The sequence below is a fragment of the Salvelinus alpinus genome, chromosome 8 (assembly GCF_045679555.1).
Source record: "Salvelinus alpinus chromosome 8, SLU_Salpinus.1, whole genome shotgun sequence".
In the NCBI taxonomy this organism is placed as follows: Eukaryota; Metazoa; Chordata; class Actinopteri; order Salmoniformes; family Salmonidae; genus Salvelinus; species Salvelinus alpinus.
The window spans coordinates 42528041-42550702 of record NC_092093.1 but is presented as its reverse complement, the minus strand read 5'-3'; the positions used below and the strand labels follow the sequence as shown (position 1 = coordinate 42550702).

At 41.3% G+C, this 22662-nt stretch overlaps 1 protein-coding gene across 3 annotated transcripts in view; it reads right to left on the bottom strand.

Moving 5' to 3' along the window:
* Window positions 1–1202: 1202 nt before the first annotated feature.
* LOC139583153 (protein lin-28 homolog B-like) overlaps window positions 1203–22662 on the bottom strand; it is a 42907-nt gene continuing 21447 nt past the window's right edge. For all 3 annotated transcript variants that reach the window (XM_071413949.1, XM_071413950.1, XM_071413948.1), the window contains exon 4: window positions 1203–9676. In XM_071413949.1, coding sequence (XP_071270050.1) covers window positions 9385–9676 — 292 coding nt within the window. In that variant the 3' untranslated portion in view covers window positions 1203–9384. The remainder of the gene's footprint in view (window positions 9677–22662) is intronic.

Below are 22662 nucleotides of genomic sequence, written 5' to 3'. Positions count from 1 at the left end.
TGAGAAACAGACACCTCACAAGTCCTCAACTGGCAGCTTCATTAAATAGTCCCGGCAAAACACCAGTCTTAACGTCAACAGTGAAGAGGCGACTCCGGGATGCTCTTGTGCTGGCCCTGAAAGACAAAACATGGCAAGCTGATCAAACCAACTGGGGAAAAAATGTGGGCGCACACTAAGCTGCCAATCACCATTATAAATGTTCCCTTAAGCCCCGCCTCCAACTGGCTGACAGACAGCCGATCTTTAAAATTAAAATTTTCAAGAGATATAGGAGATGGAGTCTCACCATCAATGAAGCGTTCACATGTACGAGGGCATTTTATTTGATTAGATATTAATACTATTAACTTTAAATATGTTTTTTTCACCTGGCAGAACTGCCAGCAGGCGTTTTCTTCCAGCTAGCACAAACATGTTAATTGAAGCTAGCTTTTTCTTTAGTTCTTTCTACATGCTATCTTGCCACCAATGTGCAATGTGACTGAACGAGGTAAGATATTGTTCTGTAAATTATACGAGGTAAGATATTGTTTTGGAAATTATAGTTTTGAGTTGATAAATCACCTTTTTTATTTTGCATGAGCGTTAGCCGCCTTTTGCGGGAAAAATGAAATGAAAGTTTAGGGAGCGTTACTTTACTCACCGTGAACGGCAATCGGTGTGTATATTCACATATGTTTTCACCACTATATCACTGTAGCTAAGCTAACATTAGCTAACACAGTATATGTCACACCTTAATCTGTTTCACCTGTCTTTGTGCTTGTCCCTGTGTATTTATACCTGCGTTTTCTGTTTGTCTGTTGCCAATTTGTCTTATCCCGTCAGCTCCTACCAGCGTTTTCCTGTGTTTCCTGTGCTCTAGTTGATGTTTTTCTTAGTTTTCCCAGTTCTGACCTTTCTGCCTGTCCTGACCCGTCCTGTACCTGCCTGACTCTGATTGGATTATGACTATGGATTTGCCTGCCTTGAATTACCGTTTGCCTGCCCCTTGAGACTCGTACTATCCGCCTCCTGTGTCTGCATCTGGGTCTTAGCCTGAGTCTTGATAGTCTAGGTAGTCCTTATAGGTCAGTTTGGGATTCAGCATTCACCTGACAAAATTTAAACAAACGGGATGCGTTTCATCAGGCTAAGTCCCTTTACCTAGACTATGTACAATGCCTGTGTTTCATTGTCAAAACAGACCCACAACTGAGTTTAATGCCAATGTAATATGTTTATTTCCAGTCAAGTAAAACAATTAAGACATAAAAAAAAAATCAAGATTCACAGAATTTTTTTAAGGCAGTATACTTAAATTGGGGCTGTAATAATGAGTGATATGTACACAAAGTAATGTTTCTGTAATGATAAAAGCAATCATTGCTTGGATACTCAATTTACACAAGTGAGGGGACAGGGGTGAGAATACACACCTCTTTAGCCACTAAGGGTGGATAAAAGGCAAAGAACAGAAGAACAGAGCACCGTGGCATTTGAGGTATGTGAACGTCAACCATATTCTGTAATTTCCTAATTCACCCACTGGAGGGCATTGTATGGTGAACTTTAGTTCCCACCTCTTTTTTAGGGTCACTTTAGGGATCAGTCTTGTTCTTGAAGGCTTTATAGATCTCGAGAACTGACTCCCAATACTGGACGTCAACCAGTCTACCAGAATGTGTCTTCCGCATTTAACCCGACCCCTCAGAGGGTAAAAGTAGAAGTCTTAAACCTTTGATGGAATCAAAAAGGAAATGTGGGTCATCGCCAGTAAAATAATTATTGAATATAAACACCTTGAGCGACTGAGGCCTGAAACTCAAATCTTAAAGCAGTGATTTTGGTTCAAATAAGGCTGTTGTTTTCAAATACAATCACTTTTTGGGCTTAGTTGTGGTAAATCTGCTGTGTACAAATTATTATAATTATGTTCCGGCCCCAAGACCATCCACTCCAACAAAAAATCGTCCCGCGTTGAATCTAGTTGTCTACCCCTGCTCTAGTGCATGTTAGTAAAGTGTCTGGTTTGGCAGCTGCCAGAGATGTTGGGAGTCAACTCTACCACACATGAGAGAGTGTGAAACATTCTCACATTTTCAATGCAGCCTATTAAACAAGTAAATAATCAGATGGTGGCTCAGCCCCCAACAGAAACTTAATCTAAACACAGCCACTTTAGAGAGACCGTATTCTTTTACCTTCACTGAGGCTGAGGCTCTGTTCAAATGTCAAAACCGTTTTCCATACCACTTAGTATGGAGCAATTTATTGGCATGTATGCGTTTGAGAAGTGGAGACGTCATAAACATCAAAATTAAAACATTAGCGGTGACACCTCATCAGTTTTGGAGGCAGCATTACATTTGCTCACGAAAAGCAGTGTAGTAACTAACGAACTGAAAATAAATGAATTGTTTCACCCCAGTTAGCCAAGTTGGCAAGCTAGCTAAAGTTATTTACAGTTAGTTAGCAACCGCTCCTATACTCTTTTACTAGCTAACGTAATGCTTTTGTGTCACAAAAATCCCTCAAAAAATGCGTACATGCGTATCCACTTTCTATGCATATTCAGCATGTATTCAAAGTAGTATGTTAGTATGTGTATTGGAACAGAGCCAATGAGAGGTGTTCTCAGTAGAGTCTTCAAATAATTCCCTACCTGTCAGTTAAAAACTGACCAGGATAGAAAGAGTAGACAATAAGCAATAAGTACTTACAATGATTCAAAGAACATATACAGTTGAAGTCGGAAGTTTACAGTGGGGCAAAAAAGTATTTAGTCAGCCACCAATTGTGCAGGTTCTCCCACTTAAAAAGGTGAGAGAGGTCTGTAATTTTCATCATAGGTACACTTCAACTAAAAAATCACATTGTAGGATTTTTAATGAATTTATTTGCAAATTATGGTGGAAAATAAGTATTGCACAATTGGTGGCTGACTAAATACTTTTTTGCCCCACTGTACATACAGTTAGGTTGGAGTCATTAAAACTCGTTTTTCAACCACTCCACAAATTTCTTGTTAACAAACTATAGTTTTGGCAAGTCCAACAATTGTTTACAGACAGATTATTTCACTTATAATTCACTGTATCACAATTCCAGTGGGTCAGAAGTTTACATACACTGGGTTGAATGTGCCTTTCAACAGCTTGGAAAATTCCAGAAAATTATGTAATAGCTTTAGAAGCTTCTGATAGGCTAATTGACATCATTAGAGTCAATTGGAGGTGTACCTGTGGTTGAATTTCAAGGCCTACCTTCAAACTCAATGCCTCTTAGCTTGAAATCATGGGAAAATCAAAAGAAATCAGCCAAGACCACAGAAAAACATTTGTAGACCTCCACAAGTTTGGTTCATCCTTGGGAGCATTTCCAAATGCCTGAAGGTACCATGTTCATCTGTACAAACAATAGTACGCAAGTATAAACTCCATGGGACCACGCAGCCGTCATACCGCTCAGGAAGGAGACGCGTTCTGTCTCCTAGAGATGAACGTACTTTGGTGCGAAAAGTAATCCCAGAACAAAGCAAAGGACCTTGTGAAGATGCTGGAGGAAACAGGTACAAAAGTATTTATGTCCATAGTAAAACGAGTCCTATATCGACATAACCTGAAAGACCGCTCAGCAAGGAAGAAGCCACTGCTCCAAAACCGCCATAAAAAGCCAGACTACGGTTTGCAACTGCACATGGGGACAAAGATCGTACTTTTTGGAGAAATGTCCTCTGGTCTGATGAAACAAAAATAGAAATGTTTGGCCATAATGACCATCGTTATGTTAGGAGGAAAAAGGGGGATGCTTGCAAGCTGAAGAACACCATCCCAACTGTGAAGCACGGGGGTGGCAGCATCATGTTGTGGGGGTGCTTTGCTGGAGGAGGGACTGGTGCACTTCACAAAATAGATGGCATCATGAGGAATGAAAATTATGTGGATATATTGAAGCAACATCTCAAGACATCAGTCAGGAAGTTAAAGCTTGGTCGCAAATGGGTCTTCCAAATGGACAATGACCCCAAGCATACTTCCAAAGTTGTGGCAAAATGGCTTAACGACAACAAAGTCAAGGTATTGGAGTGGCCATCACAAAGCCCTGACCTCAATCCTTTAGAAAATGTGTGGGCAGAACTGAAAAGGCGTGTGCGAGCAAGGAAGCCTACAAACCTGACTCAGTTACACCAGCTGTCAGGAGGAATGGGCCAAAATTAATTGAACTTATTGTGGGAAGCTTGTGGAAGGCTACCTGAAACGTTTGACCCAAGTTAAACAATTTAAAGGCAATGCTACCAAATGCTAATTGAGTGTATGTAAACATTTGACCCACTGGGAATGTGATGAAAGAAATAAAAGCTGAAATAAATCATTCTCTCTACTATTATTCTGACATTTCACATTCTTAAAATAAAGTGGTGATCCTAACTGACCTAAGACAGGGAATTTTTACTAGGTGTAAATGTCAAGAATTGTGAAAAACTGAGATAAAATGTATTTGGCTAAGGTTTATGTAAACTTCTGACTTCAACTGTAAAGCTAATAATTAATAATAATAATATTATCCGTAACGGTGGTACTTTTTGTTCATATGCCGGTGTAAACTAGTCGCTCATGTACTGCAAACTGCAAAGAAGACTATGAGGTGAGCTTGTACTGGAATACTGCAGCCCCCCCCCCAAAAAAAGAAATCTGTTTTTTTAATCTCAAGAGTTTTTCAGTCAAAAAAAGAATAGTAATATTCATAAACCATTTTTTTAAGGATCTCAACATATGCAAGGTCACAATTAGTACATACATCTACCCATTTCTTAAGAATTATTAATGCCACTCATAACTACGTAGTGTAGTTCACAAAAACAAGAACCAATTGTCTCGAGACAAGACAACTTGTCATTTTCGGAGGTTGTCAAAATGGCTGATATTTAGGTTACTTACTGAGTAGACCAAAGAGAGAAAAAGTGTTATTTGGTAATACGATGGGAATACACAGACAAAACATAGATAGGCACTATCTTCTTGTGCATTTACAGTACAATCCAATTTAATTTGTGTCCACCTCATGCCTGTCAAGTGGTTACAATGAGAAATTAGGTTAGGAGAAAAAATATGTACAAACACTTAAACTCACTGGTTGTTGTCTGCAGCTAAGTGTGTAGGCCTACATATGCTGGAAAAGCGCGCACACACACACACACACACACACACACACACACACACACACACACACACACACACACACACACACACACACACACACACACACACACACACACACACACACACACACACACACACACACACACACACACTTAGCTGGCAGACAGAGTTCACCCTGGATGTGGAGAGTAAGTAAAACGACAAAAAAAACGGCTTTGATTGGAAAAAGAGGAGTTGGAGTCACAACTGATCTGCCATTTCAGCGATGTGATTGATTGAAACTGCATTGCGGCTACTGTGCCAACACCGGACGCTTGTAACAAACAACTGTGCAGAGGTGGTAGGGGAGGGGAGAGCCGGGGCTGGGGGCGGGAAAAAACAAAGGAAATGAGGTAGGCTTTTGCTGTAAAAAAAAAAAAAAAAAAATCCTACAGTTAATCATACAAGATCAATCAAAACATAACATAATAAGAAGAAAATGCACAACTATGTATAACTCGAGAGGTAGTTAGTTACTAATATCAGTACATGAAGAGGTACAGAACCCTTAAACATTACTGTTCAGAGCTCATCGAGCAGTCGGTGGATGATTCCCAAAATAATAAAATATACATTTTTTGGTTAATTCCCTGAGAACAGTTTATCATCCTGCGAGGAATTGTGGATAAAAAAAATATATACATAGTACAAAAATGGGCTGTGCTCGTTGTGTGGTTTAGTCATTCTCTTTTTTTCCCCTCTCCGTTGTGGTCCGCTTATTGGTTTCAATTCGATGCACATCACACATTCAGAAAGCTATACATTAACAACTTCAGTGTTGAACTTTCAGAAATAATCCCTTGAAATACCAAAGGAGCAAGAACAGCAAAGCAAGTCCTGCTTTTAAAATGCCTTCAAAAAAAGCCAAACTCTTTTCTAGAAATGTATACCAAAAAACTGTTGCTTGTCTACGTAATTTGTTTCAGAGCTTGAGAAAAAACAAGCTAGTTTGACATCATCGTACGAAGCCACTTGATTTGTCAGCACGTCGAGAAGATACGATTCCAAAGTAACCCTCATTAACTTTGGTGAGGATAGTCACTTCAGAGTTCTTTTCACATTCAATATGGTCAGAGAAGAGTTGTCATGTTTCATTGGTATAAGCGCTCCTAGAAACTCGCGGAGGATTCAAGTCATACGAAAAGCAGCACTTACAATTTTTTCTCTCGCTACCTTTTTTCCCAGCTCTTAATAAATCTCTGGACTATTTGAATAACGAGCAGCAGTGTTTTGGAATCCCGTTTTGAGTGGGAAACAGGTGGTACCACAGGCATAGATGGGAGAGGGACAGGGGTGTGTATGTAGGGTTAGAAAGGTATGACATCAGACAGATGTAGAGGGTATGTGATTTGACTAATACTAGGCCTATGACTAGGGGTCCGAGTTTTTCCTATATAGGTAAGGCATTTAATCGGAAAGGAGGAGAGGGGACAGATAGAACGATAGAGAGAGGTAGAGTGATGTGAGAGTGATCAGATATTTTGATAATGCGGATGGAGGATAAGAGTGAGATGGACTGATAGAAATAAAGAGAGACATAAATGTAGAAGTTACTTCATATTATAAACGGGGAGGGCATTGATTGAACGGGTAAAATGAGTGATGTCACACAGGTCAAAGGGAGAGAGAGGTGTGATGGTGCTTGACAATAAAGAATCCTACAGGACTTTCTTAAACTATGACAGAAATAATTTATTCTATACTTAAATGTAATAATTATTTTAGAATATGCTATTCTTTCATACATATATTAATGACTTAAATTGTGACTTCATAAACTGTGACACTATCTTCAACTAATTAGTCAACAACCCAAATGTAGATAGTAGAAGTCCAATTAAATAATGGCATTTTTTTTCAATGTTTTGATACTTAAACCTAGAGGTGGATAAAATGGTTTCGTATCTAAGAAGTGTGGTGAGACCGAGTCAAGACCGAGACCGGGAGGGGGGCGAGTCCGAGTCAAGAACGAGACCAGAACAATGCGAGTCCAATTCAAGACCACGATTGAAATTGTGTCGGATCGCCGCCATAAAAAAAGAGCTAAAAATGTACAGTATTTCTGTAATTGTAATACATTAGCAAACATGTCTAAAAACCTGTTTTCACTTTGTCATTATGGGGTATTGTGTGTAGATCGATGAGGAAAAACATTTATTTAATCCTTTTTAGAATAAGGCTGTAACGTAACAAAATGTGGAACAATTCAAGGGGTTTGTATACTTTCCAAATGCACTGTAGTAAAGGACAGTGTTGTTATGAGTAAGTATCAAAGGTGTTATAAAAGGAGTGTGAATATTTGGCATTGTGAAGCATTGACTGAACGGGGGCTGATAATTCAGAGTCCTCATTGTCCTCATTGTCCGAGACTGAGTCGAAACAGTCAAGACAGAGTTAAAATGTATCCGAGACAAGCCCGAGACACTCAATATGTGGTCTGGAGACCGGACTCGAGTAGCCTAACAACTCACACTAAATTCTTCTTCTGCTCTCTCATTCGCTACATACTTTAGTCTGCCGTCATTTAAGATTTTGTGGTGACGAGGGACACGAGGGGCTTGGTACAAAACAAAGTCAACATCAATTGGATCGTCTCTAACCAATCAGAGTATCAAAGCCAATAACACCTTTTCAAACCGCCGCTTTTACCCATGTTTGTTCTAGCTCTGGCCCAAACCATCGGTTCCTGGACCAATCAGATGGCCTCGAATGTGTTGGCATTCGGTGAAGGGTCTGGGAGGTACTCAGATCCAGACTCACTGCGGAGAAGAAATTAACGTCTGTGAGCGTGGCTTAGCGTTTGGCCAGATCAAGGAGTCTGGGTAGCCAGGCAAGGTCTCGAGTGATAAAACACTTTTTCTAAGGCATGTCTTTCTAGGATTACATGAAACAGAATTGTTCATATCAAGTCGACTAGAGGTTGGCCCCAATCTCAAAGCCTGGATCAAACTTCTCGTCCGCCACTGTTGTGTTTTAGGAAAGGAACAACGTCTCTCACACGTTCCTAACAACCCCACTCGCACACAAGCAAGTGTGCACACATGCCTGGATTCAATACTATTCCCCCGCTAGCACTCTGCAGTCAATTGTTAGTACCACTGAACTAGAAAAGCTCATCTTCTGTGGTTCAGGAGTGACAGTTAGGCTTCTTTTCGCAGCAGGTTGAACTGGTTGCAATGATGTCTTGTGCCAAAATCTACCCTCTGGGGAAGTACACAGCAAAAGTGACTCCACTGCACCAGGCTATGCCACACACACACACACAACCATACAACCAGTTCCTGGTTCTTATGAAGCCATTGCAACCATTGCTGCCCCCCCAGGCAGTTGGTCCAGTTCTGTTTCTGTAAAGCAGAGCGCTGCACATGACCACAAGGGTTATTGAATCAGTGTCCTACACCCCCCCCCATCCTCTTTCCAACCTTTCACCCTGGTATCCATGGTGCTCGAGCCAACACTGATCAATAGGTCACACTAAAGCATCATTTGGATTCAGATTTTTTGCGGTTCTATTTTATAGAGGACCAATCAGTGTTTTGCAATCCTGGTCCCGGGGAGCCAAAGGGGTACACATTTGAGTTGTTGATGTGTCACTAACACACCTGATTGTAAATAATCAAAGGCTTGGCGATAAGTTAAATCAAGTGTGTTACTGCGAGGGCAAAAACTCAAATATCCGCGATGAGGAAACACTGGCCTACATCAAGGCCTTTTTTAAAAGTCTTAATGCTAAAAAAGAGGCATCATGATGTTTAGAATAATAATATAATATGTAACACGTGAACCAAAATCGAAGTTCTATTCAGAAACTACCACACAAAGATTTACGGATGACACCAGTCATCTAACTCAGGTTCACAATCACCCTAACCCTTACCCTAACTAACCCTAACCCTTGTTTCTCTTTTAGACCATTTCGTCTCTTGAGCTGCACTGATTGAGAAGTCACACACAGTCATTCACATGAGTCCGTATCCCCAGCGATGGTTGCCATAGCTGCCACCAGATGACAGCCAGTAAGTCAGTCACACACATTCACACAAATCCGTACCCCGGTGATCGTTGCCATAACTTCGCTGGTCCCCCCCCAAAAATATACCTCCCATTTTTTCACGAGTGTGAGGTAGATTAGGGGTGGGATTTTTGGGGTTCCTTAGGTTAGGGAGTCAGGGTCAGGGTACACCTCTCGCCATCTCCCCGCCTATTTCCTCCACCTCTGGGGGCCACCACAGTGCGACTGGGGTGGCTCTTCCGGGGAGGACGAGGGGCCATCGAGGGGGGATGAGCCCGAGCGCTCCTCCTCGCCGGGGGGGTACAGGTCGGTCGAGGTAGAGGGGTGCAGGGGGTCCTGAGAGCCAGTGGGGGGCGCCAGCGCCTTTTGGGGACACTGGGCCACCATGTGCATGATGCTCTGGCAGTAGTGGCATTTCTTTGGCTGGGGGGGCAGGCCACACTCCTTGGCATGGTGGTCCAGACCTCCACAGTTATAACAGCTGGAGAGAGGACAGTAGGAGTGGAATGGAGAGAAAGAAGAGGAGGGAGAGAAGAAGGAACAGGTAAAGGACAGAAAACGCCACCGATTTGCTACTTATATCGAAACAATATTCAATAACTCAAATAAGGATGAATCAACAATTAGATAATGCTTTAATAAGGTAAACGGGTATAAAGCATTACAATGGCGTTATAATGCATTGCAATTATTGTCATAAGCATCTACACCCCCTTGTGTCTATTTATCCTAACATAGAAATCCTCAACCAAACATCGTCCATTTTGAGTCAGTTGAAAATGTATCATAGAAAGATGATATATAAGGCCTAATTAGACACTATAAAGGCTCATACAAGCTTATAACATTTACTAATGCATTATACCAGTCGGTTTTATGTAAACTGTTACATACAAGGCCTAATTAGACATTATAAAGGCTCATACAAGCTTAGAACATTTACTAATGCATTATACCAGTCGGTTTTATGTAAACTGTTACTTAAAAGAATAAAAGCAATTTACAGATATCAACCAAGTGCTATGCCCCTTCCTCCACTAGATGGGGGTATAACAAAGGCCACAAGTCCTTTTTGAAATGTGAGAAACAACTCCATCACTACCCAGTAGAGTTTCATCTATACCGTATTTACACAAATCGTGGTGGGGGGGTCCCACTTTAGCTTTCTTCTGGCGACAAACAAATCTAGGTTTTATTAAGTCTTCATAAACACAACATAGATGCTTTACAGTCATGTAAAAAATGAAGCGGTGCATCATTTTAAAGTACAAGCAAAACACACCACCCTCAATACATTCCTCATATAGGAAGCTTTCTCAATTTGTGCATGGAACACAGTGCATTGAATTGAAAGACGTAATGGCTTGGATGGCTTGAAAAAAAACTATGGCTGGCATTCTGTAGCATTTGATTCTCAGACAGACACAATGGACGGTGAGCACTATAAGGCGGGCATCTTGCATTTCTCTTGGTGCATCTCGAAGACCCCTGTTATAAGACAAACACGCCGCTCAATAACAAATCAAGGAGCAGACGTAGAAGAAAGCTGCACTTAATGAGGATGCTGAGATGAAGTGTTCCTCCTCGATGAAAACACATTCCATCTCTCATACTCACACACACACACTCCATCTCTCTCTCTCATACTCACACACACACACACACACACACACACACACACACACACACACACACACACACACACACACACACACACACACACACACACACACACACACACACACACACACACACACACACACACACACACACACACACACACACACACTCACTCCATCTCTCTCTCTCATACTCACACACACACACTCACACACACACTCCATCTCTCATACTCACACACACACTCCATCTCCTCTCTCTCAAAATCACTCACACACACACACTCCATCTCTCTCTCTCAAAATCACTCACACACACACACTCCATCTCTCTCTCTCAAAAGCACTCACACACACACACACACTCCTTGACACGCAATCACAATAAAAACATTAAGCAAGCGAGCAAGGGTCAAGCCAAATTTCAATTTCAATTGAACTGCCGGAGAAAAACTGAATTGAAAAAGGCAATGCTATAACTGAAAACGCCATTGCATATATTTTTTAAATTGTACCTTTATTTAACTAGGCAAGTCAGTTAAGAACAAATTCTTATTTACAATGACTGCCTACCGGGGAACAGTGGGTTAACTGCCTTGTTCAGGGGGCAGAACAACAGATTGTTACCTTGTCAGCTCAGGGATTCAATCCAGCAACCTTTCAGTTACTGGCCCAACACTCTAACCACTAGGCTACCTGCTGCATATCTCAAACGCAACATCCAATTCAATTACCAGACAGGCTTGAACAGGAGTTGACCTCAGTTCAGAGGATTTCGTACTCTCGATATTTCGATGAACTTCATGTGCCCTTACCGAGCTAAGAAATGGTGCAAACACACTTCACTGGGACCTTGTGGGTTACTAAGGAACTTGTGGTGGTTACCACGGTAATACTTGGAGGCTGGATGCAGAATGCTGTTAGCATCATGACTGCATTCCACCAAATGGCTCCCTATTCCCTATTCAGAGCACTACTTTTGACCAGAGCCCATAGGTATCTGGTCAAAAGTAGTGCACTAGGGAATAGGAAACCCTTTGGGATGCTACCCAACATAGCCTAGACTGCCTCATTTGTCCTTGCCTCCTCAGAATCATCTGCAATATTTTAATATTCCTCCCAGGGATACAATAAATAATTTGTTGGGTGTCAAATGGCGTATTCTCTTTTTATTCTGTTACAAATTCCTGGTTACACAGCAAATGTTTCATTTAACTCTGAAAGTTAACACTGATTAATACTTTAAATGAACACATATGTACATAAGTGTTGAGAATAGACTTGGTTTATATTTCAGTGAATATGCTTCAGTGTTGTAGTAATCGAGTCCAGGACTGGGACTTGACTTGGACTCGAGTCAAGATTTTCATGACTCGTGAATCAACCTCGACCAGTGCGGACTTGGACTCAACCGGTAGTGACTTTATTGTCCAGAAATCTCTCTTTGTTGCATAATTTAACATACTATGTACAACAGCAAATGTTAGAGAGCTGTATTATCTAGTTATCCTTACAATGTGCAACAGAATAGCAGAATTTAGATTGAAAAAATGGTTGGATGGCAGGTTTTAGCACTAACAAGGGACTCGTGAATCAACTCACTGATATGCTTTATGTCATAGTCCGTTTGACGTTTTCTTGGAATTTACAAGGAAAAATGGTACTGGTGAAATTATTATTTTACAATGAATCGTTGAAAGATTTTAGAAGCAATAGAAATGCGTTTATTAATGTCTCCATAATTGTTTGCCACATTTCTTCTACTAAAGTCACCTTAAAGCAGGAATCTGCTACCCCCTGCCGTCCCACTGCTTGTGTATCTGCTCGGTCATTAGTATTGTCTGACCGCCACAGCACCGTAGTTATTGTTTAGGTTTCACCATGGTCCTGGGGCGGACAGTAATAAAACAATATAGAAAAACAGTCTTTTTTTTTGCTGTCCCCACTACAAAACAAATAAAATCATTAATTACATGAAATTTGGTCCGTGAAACACTGAATTTAAATACTGTAGGATTTCCATTCATTTCTATGGAGGGCTGCTCTTTCTGCGGTGACTTAGCCTCTCATTGGCTAATACATAGTGTGACGACCCTCCCACTCTGTCTGCCGATATTCTTTCTCTTCGCTCTTCTTTTCCTTGATAGGACCTCGGTGGGCGGAGCTGGGAGGGTCGTCAGCGATAACGGGACGCACCTGGACCCGGGTGTGTCCCAGGATAAATACACCTCTTCCCCATTCATTGAGACTCTCTTCATGCAGACACACTGTTAGATTTTGGTTGTGGCTGTTTTGTTTTGTTTGCTTTGGCACCTTTCAACACCCCTCATTATCACGTCTATGCACGCAACCACTCACTTACACTGCTGATTACTGACTACACACACCGGTGTTAACTGTATTTACGTTACCTCAGTTAATAAATACATTTGTGCTATTCCTAATCTCCACGTCGTCTCCCTTTTTGTTATGGACTTTGAGCCGATTCGTGCCAAAAGCATCGACAATCTAGTGTTCATATACTGTACATCATTGGCTGTAACAGGACCCTTAAATCCAATGTGACAAACTCTATTGCTAAGAGGTCATTTAGACCTATTCTTAACTCTGGTTTACGGTCTTGATTAAAGATGGATTGAGTGGTAAAATATTCCTTCGTTTGAGTGAACATTCATTCAGTTAAGGAAAAACAGTTAAAAGCACTTCTCAGCATTTCCCAAACCCTAATATTATACCTTTTTAGGTCTCTTGCCCCAGAATGTACACAATATCTGCAAAAGTATGTGGACACCCCTTCAAATGAGTGAATTTGGCTATTTCAGCCACACCCGTTGCTGACAGGTATATAAAATCAAGCACACAGCCATGCACTCTCAATAGAGAAACATTGGCAGTACAATGGCCTTACTGAAGAGCTCAGTGACTTTCAACGTGGCACCGTCATAGGATGCCACCTTTCCAACAAGTCAGTTTGTCAAATTTCTGCCCTGCTAGAGCTGCACTAGTCAACCGTAAGTGCTGTTATTGTGAAATGGAAACATCTAGGAGCAACAACGGCTCAGCAGCGAAGTGGTAGACCATCCAAGCCCACAGAACGGGACCACCGAGTGCTGAAGCGTGTAGTATGTCAAAATTGTAACTATCCTCTGTTGCAACACTCACTACCGAGTTCCAAACTGCCTTTGTAAGTAACGTCAGCACAATAACTGTTCGTCAGGAGCTTCAAAAAATGGGTTTCCATTGCCTAGCAGCCGCACACAAGCCTAAGATGCGCAATCCCAAGCGTGATGGTGTAAAGCTTGCCGCCATTTGACTCTGGAGCAGTGGAAACGCATTCTCTGGAGTGATGAATCACGCTTCACCATCTGGCAGTCCAACGTACAAATCTGGGTTTGGCGGATGCCAGTAGAACGCTACCTGCACCAATGCATAGTGGTGGAGGAGGAAAAATGGTCTGGGGCTGTTTTTCATGGTTCGGGCTAGGCCCCTTAGTTCCAGTAAAGGGAAATCTACAGAATACAATGACATTCTAGACAATTCTGTGCTTCCAACTTTGTGGCAACAGTTTGGGGAAGGCCCTTTCCTGTTTCAGCATGACACTGCCCCCGTGCACATAGCGAGGTCCATACAGAAATGGTTTGTCGAGATCGGTTTGGGAGAACTTGACTGATTTGCACAGAGCCCTGGCCTCAACCCCATGGAACACCTTTGGGATGAATTGGAACGCCGACTGCGAGCCATGCCGAATCGCACAACATCTGTGCCTGACATCACTAATGCTCTTGTGGCTAAATGGAAGCAAGTCCCGCAGCAATGTTCCAACATCTAGTGGAATGACTTCCCAGAAGAGTGGAGGCTGTTATAACAGCAAAGGGGGGGGCCAACTCCAGTATAATGCCCATGATTTTGGAATGAGATGTACGACGAACAGGTGTCCACATACTTTTGGTCATGTAGTGTATATAATATATAGAATATTGGAATGCAGTACTTCTACACTGTGTTCAAGTATAGTTGTAGTTATAGCTCTGGACAGCAGGGAGAAGAGTAGCGCTAAGCCTGCCGCATGCTTCAGTCGAAACACTTTGCGCACATATGACAACATTTTGTGACGTTTTTGTTTGTTTTGGTGTTTTCCAGGTTTTTTCCCGGCTGTTCGTGTACACACAAAACAATATAGAGGAAAGTCGAAGTTCGGTAGCTGAAGTCTCCGCCCCTTCGTCGGTGATTGGTCAACAGTACTACTCCTAGTGGAAGTGGGAACTATGGACGGCATTCTTCAATGAAGTGTTCGTTGTCATCCATTGACAGACGACTAATTTTCATGCAATTTATTTCACTTGAGAAATACTGCACCAAACATCTTAGTTAGTTGTAAAATTGCACGACTAACACCTCTAAAGCAAAAACGTAAACATTTAATACAGATTTCTTGATTCATCTTATCTTGGACTATTTTGAGGAAGTGTTTCTGGCTATGTTGTTGCTACGGTGGCTCAAGAGGGACAAACAACAGTATTATTGCCGCTTTACTTGTTTTTCAAGCGAGGTCTTTGGGGCTGTGGTTCTCAAACGTTTTGTGACAGCAAATTTATCAGGGACCCCCGCATAATCACAACACAACTCGAGCGAGATGAAAAGAAAATAGCATTCAAGGAGTTTTACCATGACTTCGGCAGTGCATGGCCGAACCAAGTCTCGGGTATTGGGAAGGAACAATTTAAAGGCCCGCCTCTTGACATTGGAGAGAAGTTTGCCGTTTTCAAGCTAATTTCCTGCAATTCTACACATATTGCCATGAGGCAGAGAAAACCTTGCAGTTTTAAAGCTTAAAGTAACTGCCCGGTGTTTCCAGATTTCTAAGAAATATGACCAATAATTAATTACAATATGAGTTCAAAAGTTTCCCTTCCGTCCATAGCACGACTCCAACACCATCACTGACTTATGATCACTGACAACGATGAGACAGCCTATAGGGAGGAGGTCAGAGACCTGGCCGTGTGGTACCAGGATAACAACCTCTCCCTCAATGTGATCAAGACAAAGGAGATGATTGTGGGACTACAGGAAAAGGAGGACCGTGCACGCCCCCATTCTCATCGACGAGGCTGTAGTGGAGCAGGTTGAGAGCCTCAAGTTCCTTGGTGTCCACATCACCAACAAACTATTATGGTCCAAACACACCATGACAGTCGTGAAGAGGAGACTGAAAAGATTTGGCATGGGTCCTCAGATCCTCAAAAAGTTATACAGTTGCACCATCGAGAGCATCTTGACTGGTTGTGTCACTGCCTGGTATGGCAACTGCGCGGCCTCCAACCACAAGGCACTACAGAGGGTAATGCGTACGGCCAAGTACATCACTGGGGCCAAGCTTCCTGCCATCCAGGACCTCTATACCAGGCGGTGTCAGAGGAAGGCCCTAAAAATTGTCAAAGACTCCAGCCACCCTAGTCATAGACTGTTCTCTCTGCTGCCGCACGGCAAGCGGTACCGGAGCTACTCTCTGTTTATTATCTATGCATAGTCACTTTAACTCCTACAACTCCTACAACTCCTACATGTACATATTACCTCAATTACCTCGATTAACCTGTACCCCCGCACATTGACTCTGTACCGATACCCCCTGTACATAGCCTCGCTACTGTTATTTTACTGCTGCTCTTTAATTATTTGTTATTTTTACTTGTCTATTTTTACTTAACATTTAATTGATAAGTAAAGGTCATTCTTTGACCACAAATACAAGTATATGACGAGTCAACAACATTATTTGGGTATGAGCTAACGGAATGTAAACATTTAAAAGTGAGATTTGTAGTCGACAGTTACTGTAAATTAAGTGCATTTTTGGGGAACACAAACATTTGTAAATGTATAATTGGTGGAGTACTGTGGATACCAATAGCCCTGTGAGCCTCCCAGTCCTATGTTGCCCATGATTAGGAACATAAATTGTAAGTTAATAATATTACATTGTTTTGTTTTGTATTACACCGTCTAAACTTATTTCACAGCTCCATTGGACAGATTATTTGATCTTGTATTTTTTTTATCTGGCCGCGGACCCCCTGCAGTACCTCTACCAAAGTAGAACCCACTTTGATAACCCCTGCTTTCGGGAGTATGCAAGCACAGACGTTTGCTTTGCCTAGCCGGGTTCTGCTAGGAGCAAACCCAACATTAGTATGTGGATGTCTTGACGGCTTCAGTAGCGCAGCACTGTGGCCCCTTATATGGAACGGGAACACAGAACCAAGAGGTTTAATCAGGCTCAAGTACCTGCCACCTACATACCAACACAGCTTCCAATCCGAAGCACAATCAGAACACCATTGAGATAACAAACCACAAAGTACTCAAATTATCCAAACTACACTGAAATAACCAGGGAACCCTTTCGGCAGATAAGGGGGAGTAATCGTGGGATTGGATAGCCAGACTAGTATAGTAACGACACAGTGATTTGGTCTATGCAGATATTGCTCTCACATCTACTGTAGTGTTGCTAGGTATACCAAAACGTCTGTACTTTTTCAATACTAGAACATGAAAAACGGTTTGGCACTAGAATTTGTTACTTTCAGTACTTCTGTCAAATGTGTCTCACGTCATATACGGTCTGAGATAAGCGAGTCTGTCTAGGAATTTGTCTGAATCTTCTCAAGGTGGCAGGAGTAAGCTAGCCAGGCTCCTTGCGCTTGCGCATGCTGCTGTCACAGTGCGAGACACTTTTGAGAAGCGAGAGAGAGAAAATGCCGTCAACATGGCTTCTTCTAACGAAAACATCATACCTCCACTCCAGCAGGTTGTTTATTACAAAACTGGCTCCAGAAGCGAAATATGGGAATACTTTGCTCACAGAGCAGATGAAGACCAGCCTACCGAAAATAAAAAAAACTATGCAAAAGGTGTTACAAAGCAGTGCAGTGCAAGGGAGGTTTACCTCCAAAAATACATAAAAAACCATTTTACACATTACGTTTGCTTTGTAACGTTATTCTACCAGCAACTAAATTCAAATGATTTTGGAGCGACAATGACATATATTATTTTCAGCATTATACAGTAATATGATAGCCAGCCAGCAGCCCTGGGCGAAGCATTGCACCCTGGGAGTCGTAGTATGCTAGGTAAAATCCATTGTATTTCTATGGTGTGTAGACTAGACTGAGTGTAGGTTGTGTCACACTTTGTGATATACGGTCTGAAACACCACAGCTGTCAGCCAATCAGGGCCCAAACCACCCAGTTTATAATGGAATATAGAAGATTCAGAAACAAGCTTTAAAGTGTTTATTATGTCGTTTTGGAACTAAACTATGAATTTAATACATTAAATGATGTACCTGTAATGAATAATGAATCCTAGGTTTAATAAATGTCAATTTGGCCCAATATTATGGCCATAGATGAGCAAATTAAGCCCGATATGTATCGAATTACAATTTTTTAAACAGTTTAGCTGTAATTGTAAAATTATTTTGTATGCTCTGAGTCTCAGATATGGTTTTGCATAAGGAACATTTTAGATAGTCTTCTGTTATTTAATATGGTGTTTTATTTTTGAGAGAAATTGAATCTAGAATAGAAGATGTTCTATTTGTTATTTTAGTTGTTCTATTGGTTATGAGATGGAAAAAGCGTTTAAAAAAAAAGGCATAATCAGGGAGATTCCCTGCTGTTCAAGGGTTAGCCTGCCCTATACCCATTGATTGTTGAAGAATAACTTAGAAATGCCTTACGAGCTGTGTGTGTGAATTTGAGAGTAGTTCCATTTCTCCAGCACTGCAAGTGGCGGAGGGGCTGGCGGAGGGGCTGCCATCGGGGCTGAGTACACAAACTCCAGACTGTGGCTTTAATGTACACTGTACAGTGTAGCTATGTGAAGTAGCCTCCTACGAAGGAGCCAGATATAGCTCTATCTGGCTATATTAACTGGCTCTGTGTTCACTGCAGCACCAGGTGCACAGACACATGGAGAGTAGGAACTGCATGTTCTCTCAGTAGAAGAGGAGACGGGAGGGAGGGAGGGAGGGAGGGAGGGAGGGAGGGAGGGAGGGAGATACAGCAATCATCAAGCTATTTCAGGGCGTTCCATATAAGCCTTGGGGACTATACAAGACGTTTAAAAAATGCTAATGTCGGGAAAGAGCTCACATTTAACGATCACTTCTACTGAAAATCTTAAGTCTTGCGCTCGTAATAGGGCAAAACAACACCACACACTGTATTCAGTCTTCAGACATCAAATCCAATTGTATTTGTCACATGCTTTGTAAACAACAGGTGTAGACTAACAGTGAAAATGCTTACTTACGGGTCCTTTTCCAACAATGCAGAGTTAAAGATATAACATTTAAATAGTAATAGAAAGTGACACGAAGTCAGGCCCTCCAGATAGCATATGAAGACGTCATAAGCCATGAAAAAACTCAGGAAATTAGCTTTATAACTACACAATTTTCTCCCAGCCTCATGACAAAATGTGTAGAATAGCAGGAAATTAGCTCAGGGATTCTTGAAAGTCGTGACAATCCTTGTCGGGCAGGGAAACGTATTGTTGCATTATTTGAGCTTAAAAGTTAAATTTAGGGGGATTTTCTAAATTTTATTTCCATGTCGGCTCTATGCCTGGAATAATGGAAATTAACTAAAAAGTGTATCGTATGTAGTTTCTTGAAATAGCCCTCCGTGACTTTAAATAATATTTATCTCAAAACTTTGATTCCTAAAAGATGTGTCTGGAGATTTGGTCAAATCCTAAATGAATCAGGAATGAGCAGGGTCAGCCATACCATAAGGACTTTATACGTGTCATGATCTGTAAAGTTCTCTACTTTTGATCGATTTAAACAAACAATATTGCAATCACCATGTTCACAACCATAAACGGTCAACTCCATCTGCCTGACAGATTAGAATAGAATATGAATTTTGGTTCAAATATGTGACATTTAATAAGGTTTTAGAGTCAGCAAAAACTTAATTGCTACTGTGTTTACCATTGTTGTCTAAACTTAACTCTGCCAGAGCCCTGAAAGATTTCATAGAATTGTTCTGTTTCATTTGGAGATATTCAAATTAATCATTTTCCATATTTTACAAATTAACTTACTTTTTAAGACAAAAATATGTCCGTTTTGAATATCTGTCGTCAACAGCAAGCATTTCGATTGTTTAAGCATATGTTGCAGAACAGTGATTAAGGGGGTTAGCCAGCAGTGACGGAGTTGACAAGCCACTGATGGTTAACCCCTTAATCACTGTTCTGCAACAGATGCTTAAACAATTGAAGTACTTGCTGTGCTAGACCGAAGGGAAAATATTTACTTTAGAAATGTTGTGTTACGCTCTAAATCTAGACAAACATGCCAAAATGCTGAAGACATTATCCCTGGAGCTTTTAATAGCGCTCATAAATAAAACAAAAAGAACATTGGAGATTTGAATAATCTAATGTTAGAATTAAACAATCAAGGCCTTTAAACAGTTTTCGGACAATAATTGTAAAAAAATGAAATGCCTGGAGGAGTTGAAAAAAATGCAATTTGTTGCATTATAAATACAAATAGGAGGTTGTTCTTTTACATGGTGTGATAGCTGATTGGTCTATCAAAAATATATATTTAAAATGTTTTTAATATTAAGACAAATATTTGTGGGGAAAAAGTTGATTGTCCTGTCTTTCAAGAATCCCTGAGCACTAAAACAGCAACATGTTCTGTAAGCCTCATGGCAAAACGTGCAAAATAGCATGACATTAGCTATACAACTGCACATTCTCTCTGCCCCAATGGGGTTCGGGAGGGGCCTTTGCTTGGACCTTTGGACAGGGCCCCGCAGAACTCCACTACACCACTGATAGAGGGAGTTCCAGTACTGAGTCGATATGCAGAGGTACCAAGTAATTCAGGTAGCTATGTACATACAGGTAGGGGTAGAGTGACAAGGCAACAGGGTAGATAAGACAGTAGCAGCAGCGTATGTGGAGAGTATGAAAGTGTGTGTGTGTGCGTGCGTGCGTGCGTGTGTGTGTGCGTGCGTACATTATGTGTGTGTGGGCGTGTATGTGTGTAAGTATGTGTGAGTGTGTAAGTATGTGTGAGTGTGAGGGTAAAGTCCAGTGTGTGTGCATAGTCAGTGCAAGACAGTTAGGTACAAGACAAAAGGGTCATTGCAGGTGGTCCAGCTAGCTATTTGATTAGCTATTTATCAGTCTTATTTAGCAGTCTTATGGCTTTGGGGTAGAAGCTGTTCAGTATCCTGTTTGTCCCAGACTTGGTGCACTGGTACCGCTTGCCATGCGGTAGCAGAGAGAACAGCGTATGGATTGGGTGGCTGGAGTCAATGCATTGAGATTCACACAAACTTACCCAGGCCCACATTTAAGATGGTCTACAATGTGGAAGCTGACAAATTGCCTTTAAATAGCTGTGAAATAGCGGGCAAAGTGCCCTATTCAATGCATGATCATCGAGCAGAATAACCATAGCAACCATCGTGTACTTAGATCTAGGTTTGAATCCACAATATAGGCCCCCTGAGAAATATTTAACTGATGATGAAGACAGAAACATATACAGTGCCTTCAGAATGTAGTCATACCCCTTGACTTATTCGACATGTTGTTGTGTTACAGCCTGAATTCAAAATGGACTCAATTATATAAAAATCTCACCCATCTACACACAAGAACCCACAATGACAAAGTGAAAACATGTTTTTGAAATGTTTGTTCATTGATTGAAAATGAAATACCAAAATATCTCATTTAAATAAGTATTCGCACCCCTGAGTCAATACATCTTAGAATCACCTTTGGCAGCGACTACAGTAGTGAGTCTTTCTGGGTAAGTCTCTAAGTGTTTTGCACACATGGATTGCACAATATTTGCATATTATTCTTTTTTTTTTTAATTGTTCAAGCTCTGATAAATGGATAGTTGATCATTGCTAGCCAGCCATTTTCAAGCCGATGGAAGTAAAAACTCTACATAACCCACTCGAGAACATTTAATGTCATCTTGGTAAGCAACTCCAGTGTACACAGTGCACAAAACATTAAGAACACCTGCTCTTTCCAAAACATGGACTAACCAGGTGAAAGCTATGACACTCAATTAGGAAGGGGTTCTTAATGTTTTGTACACATTTGGCCTTGTGTTTTAGGTTATTGTCCTGGTGAAAGGTGAATTTGTCTCCCAGTGTCTGGTAAAAAGCAGACTGAACCAGGTTCTCCTCTAGGATTTTGCCTGTGCTTAGCTCCATTCCGTTTCTTTTTATTTTAAAAAACTCCCTAGTCCTTGCCGATGGGAAGAATACCCATAACATGATGCAGCCACCACCATGCTTGAAAATGTGAAGAGTGGTACTCAGTGATGTGTTGTGTTGGATTTGCCACAAACATAACACTTTGTACTCACTGTCACGCCCTGGCCTTAGTATTCTTTGTTTTCTTAATTATTTTGGTTAGGTCAGGGTGTGACATGGGGAATGTATGTGGTTTTTGTAGTGTCTAGGGTGGTTGTAAGGTTTAGGGGGTTTATTAGAGTAGTTGGGTTTATGTTTAGTATAGTAGTCTAGCTGTGTCTATGGTTGAGTGTAGGTATCTAGGAAAGTCTATGGTTGCCTGAATTGGGTCTCAATTAGAGACAGCTGGTTATTGTTGTCTCTGATTGGGAGCCATATTTAAGGCAACCATAGGCTTTAGCTGTTTGTGGGGAATTGTCTATGTTGAACGTTTGTAGCATGTTTGTGTGCACTACGTTTATAGCTTCACGGTCGTTTGTTGTTTTTGTATAGTTTGTAATAGTGTTTCGTTTCATGTTCATCTTCGTAG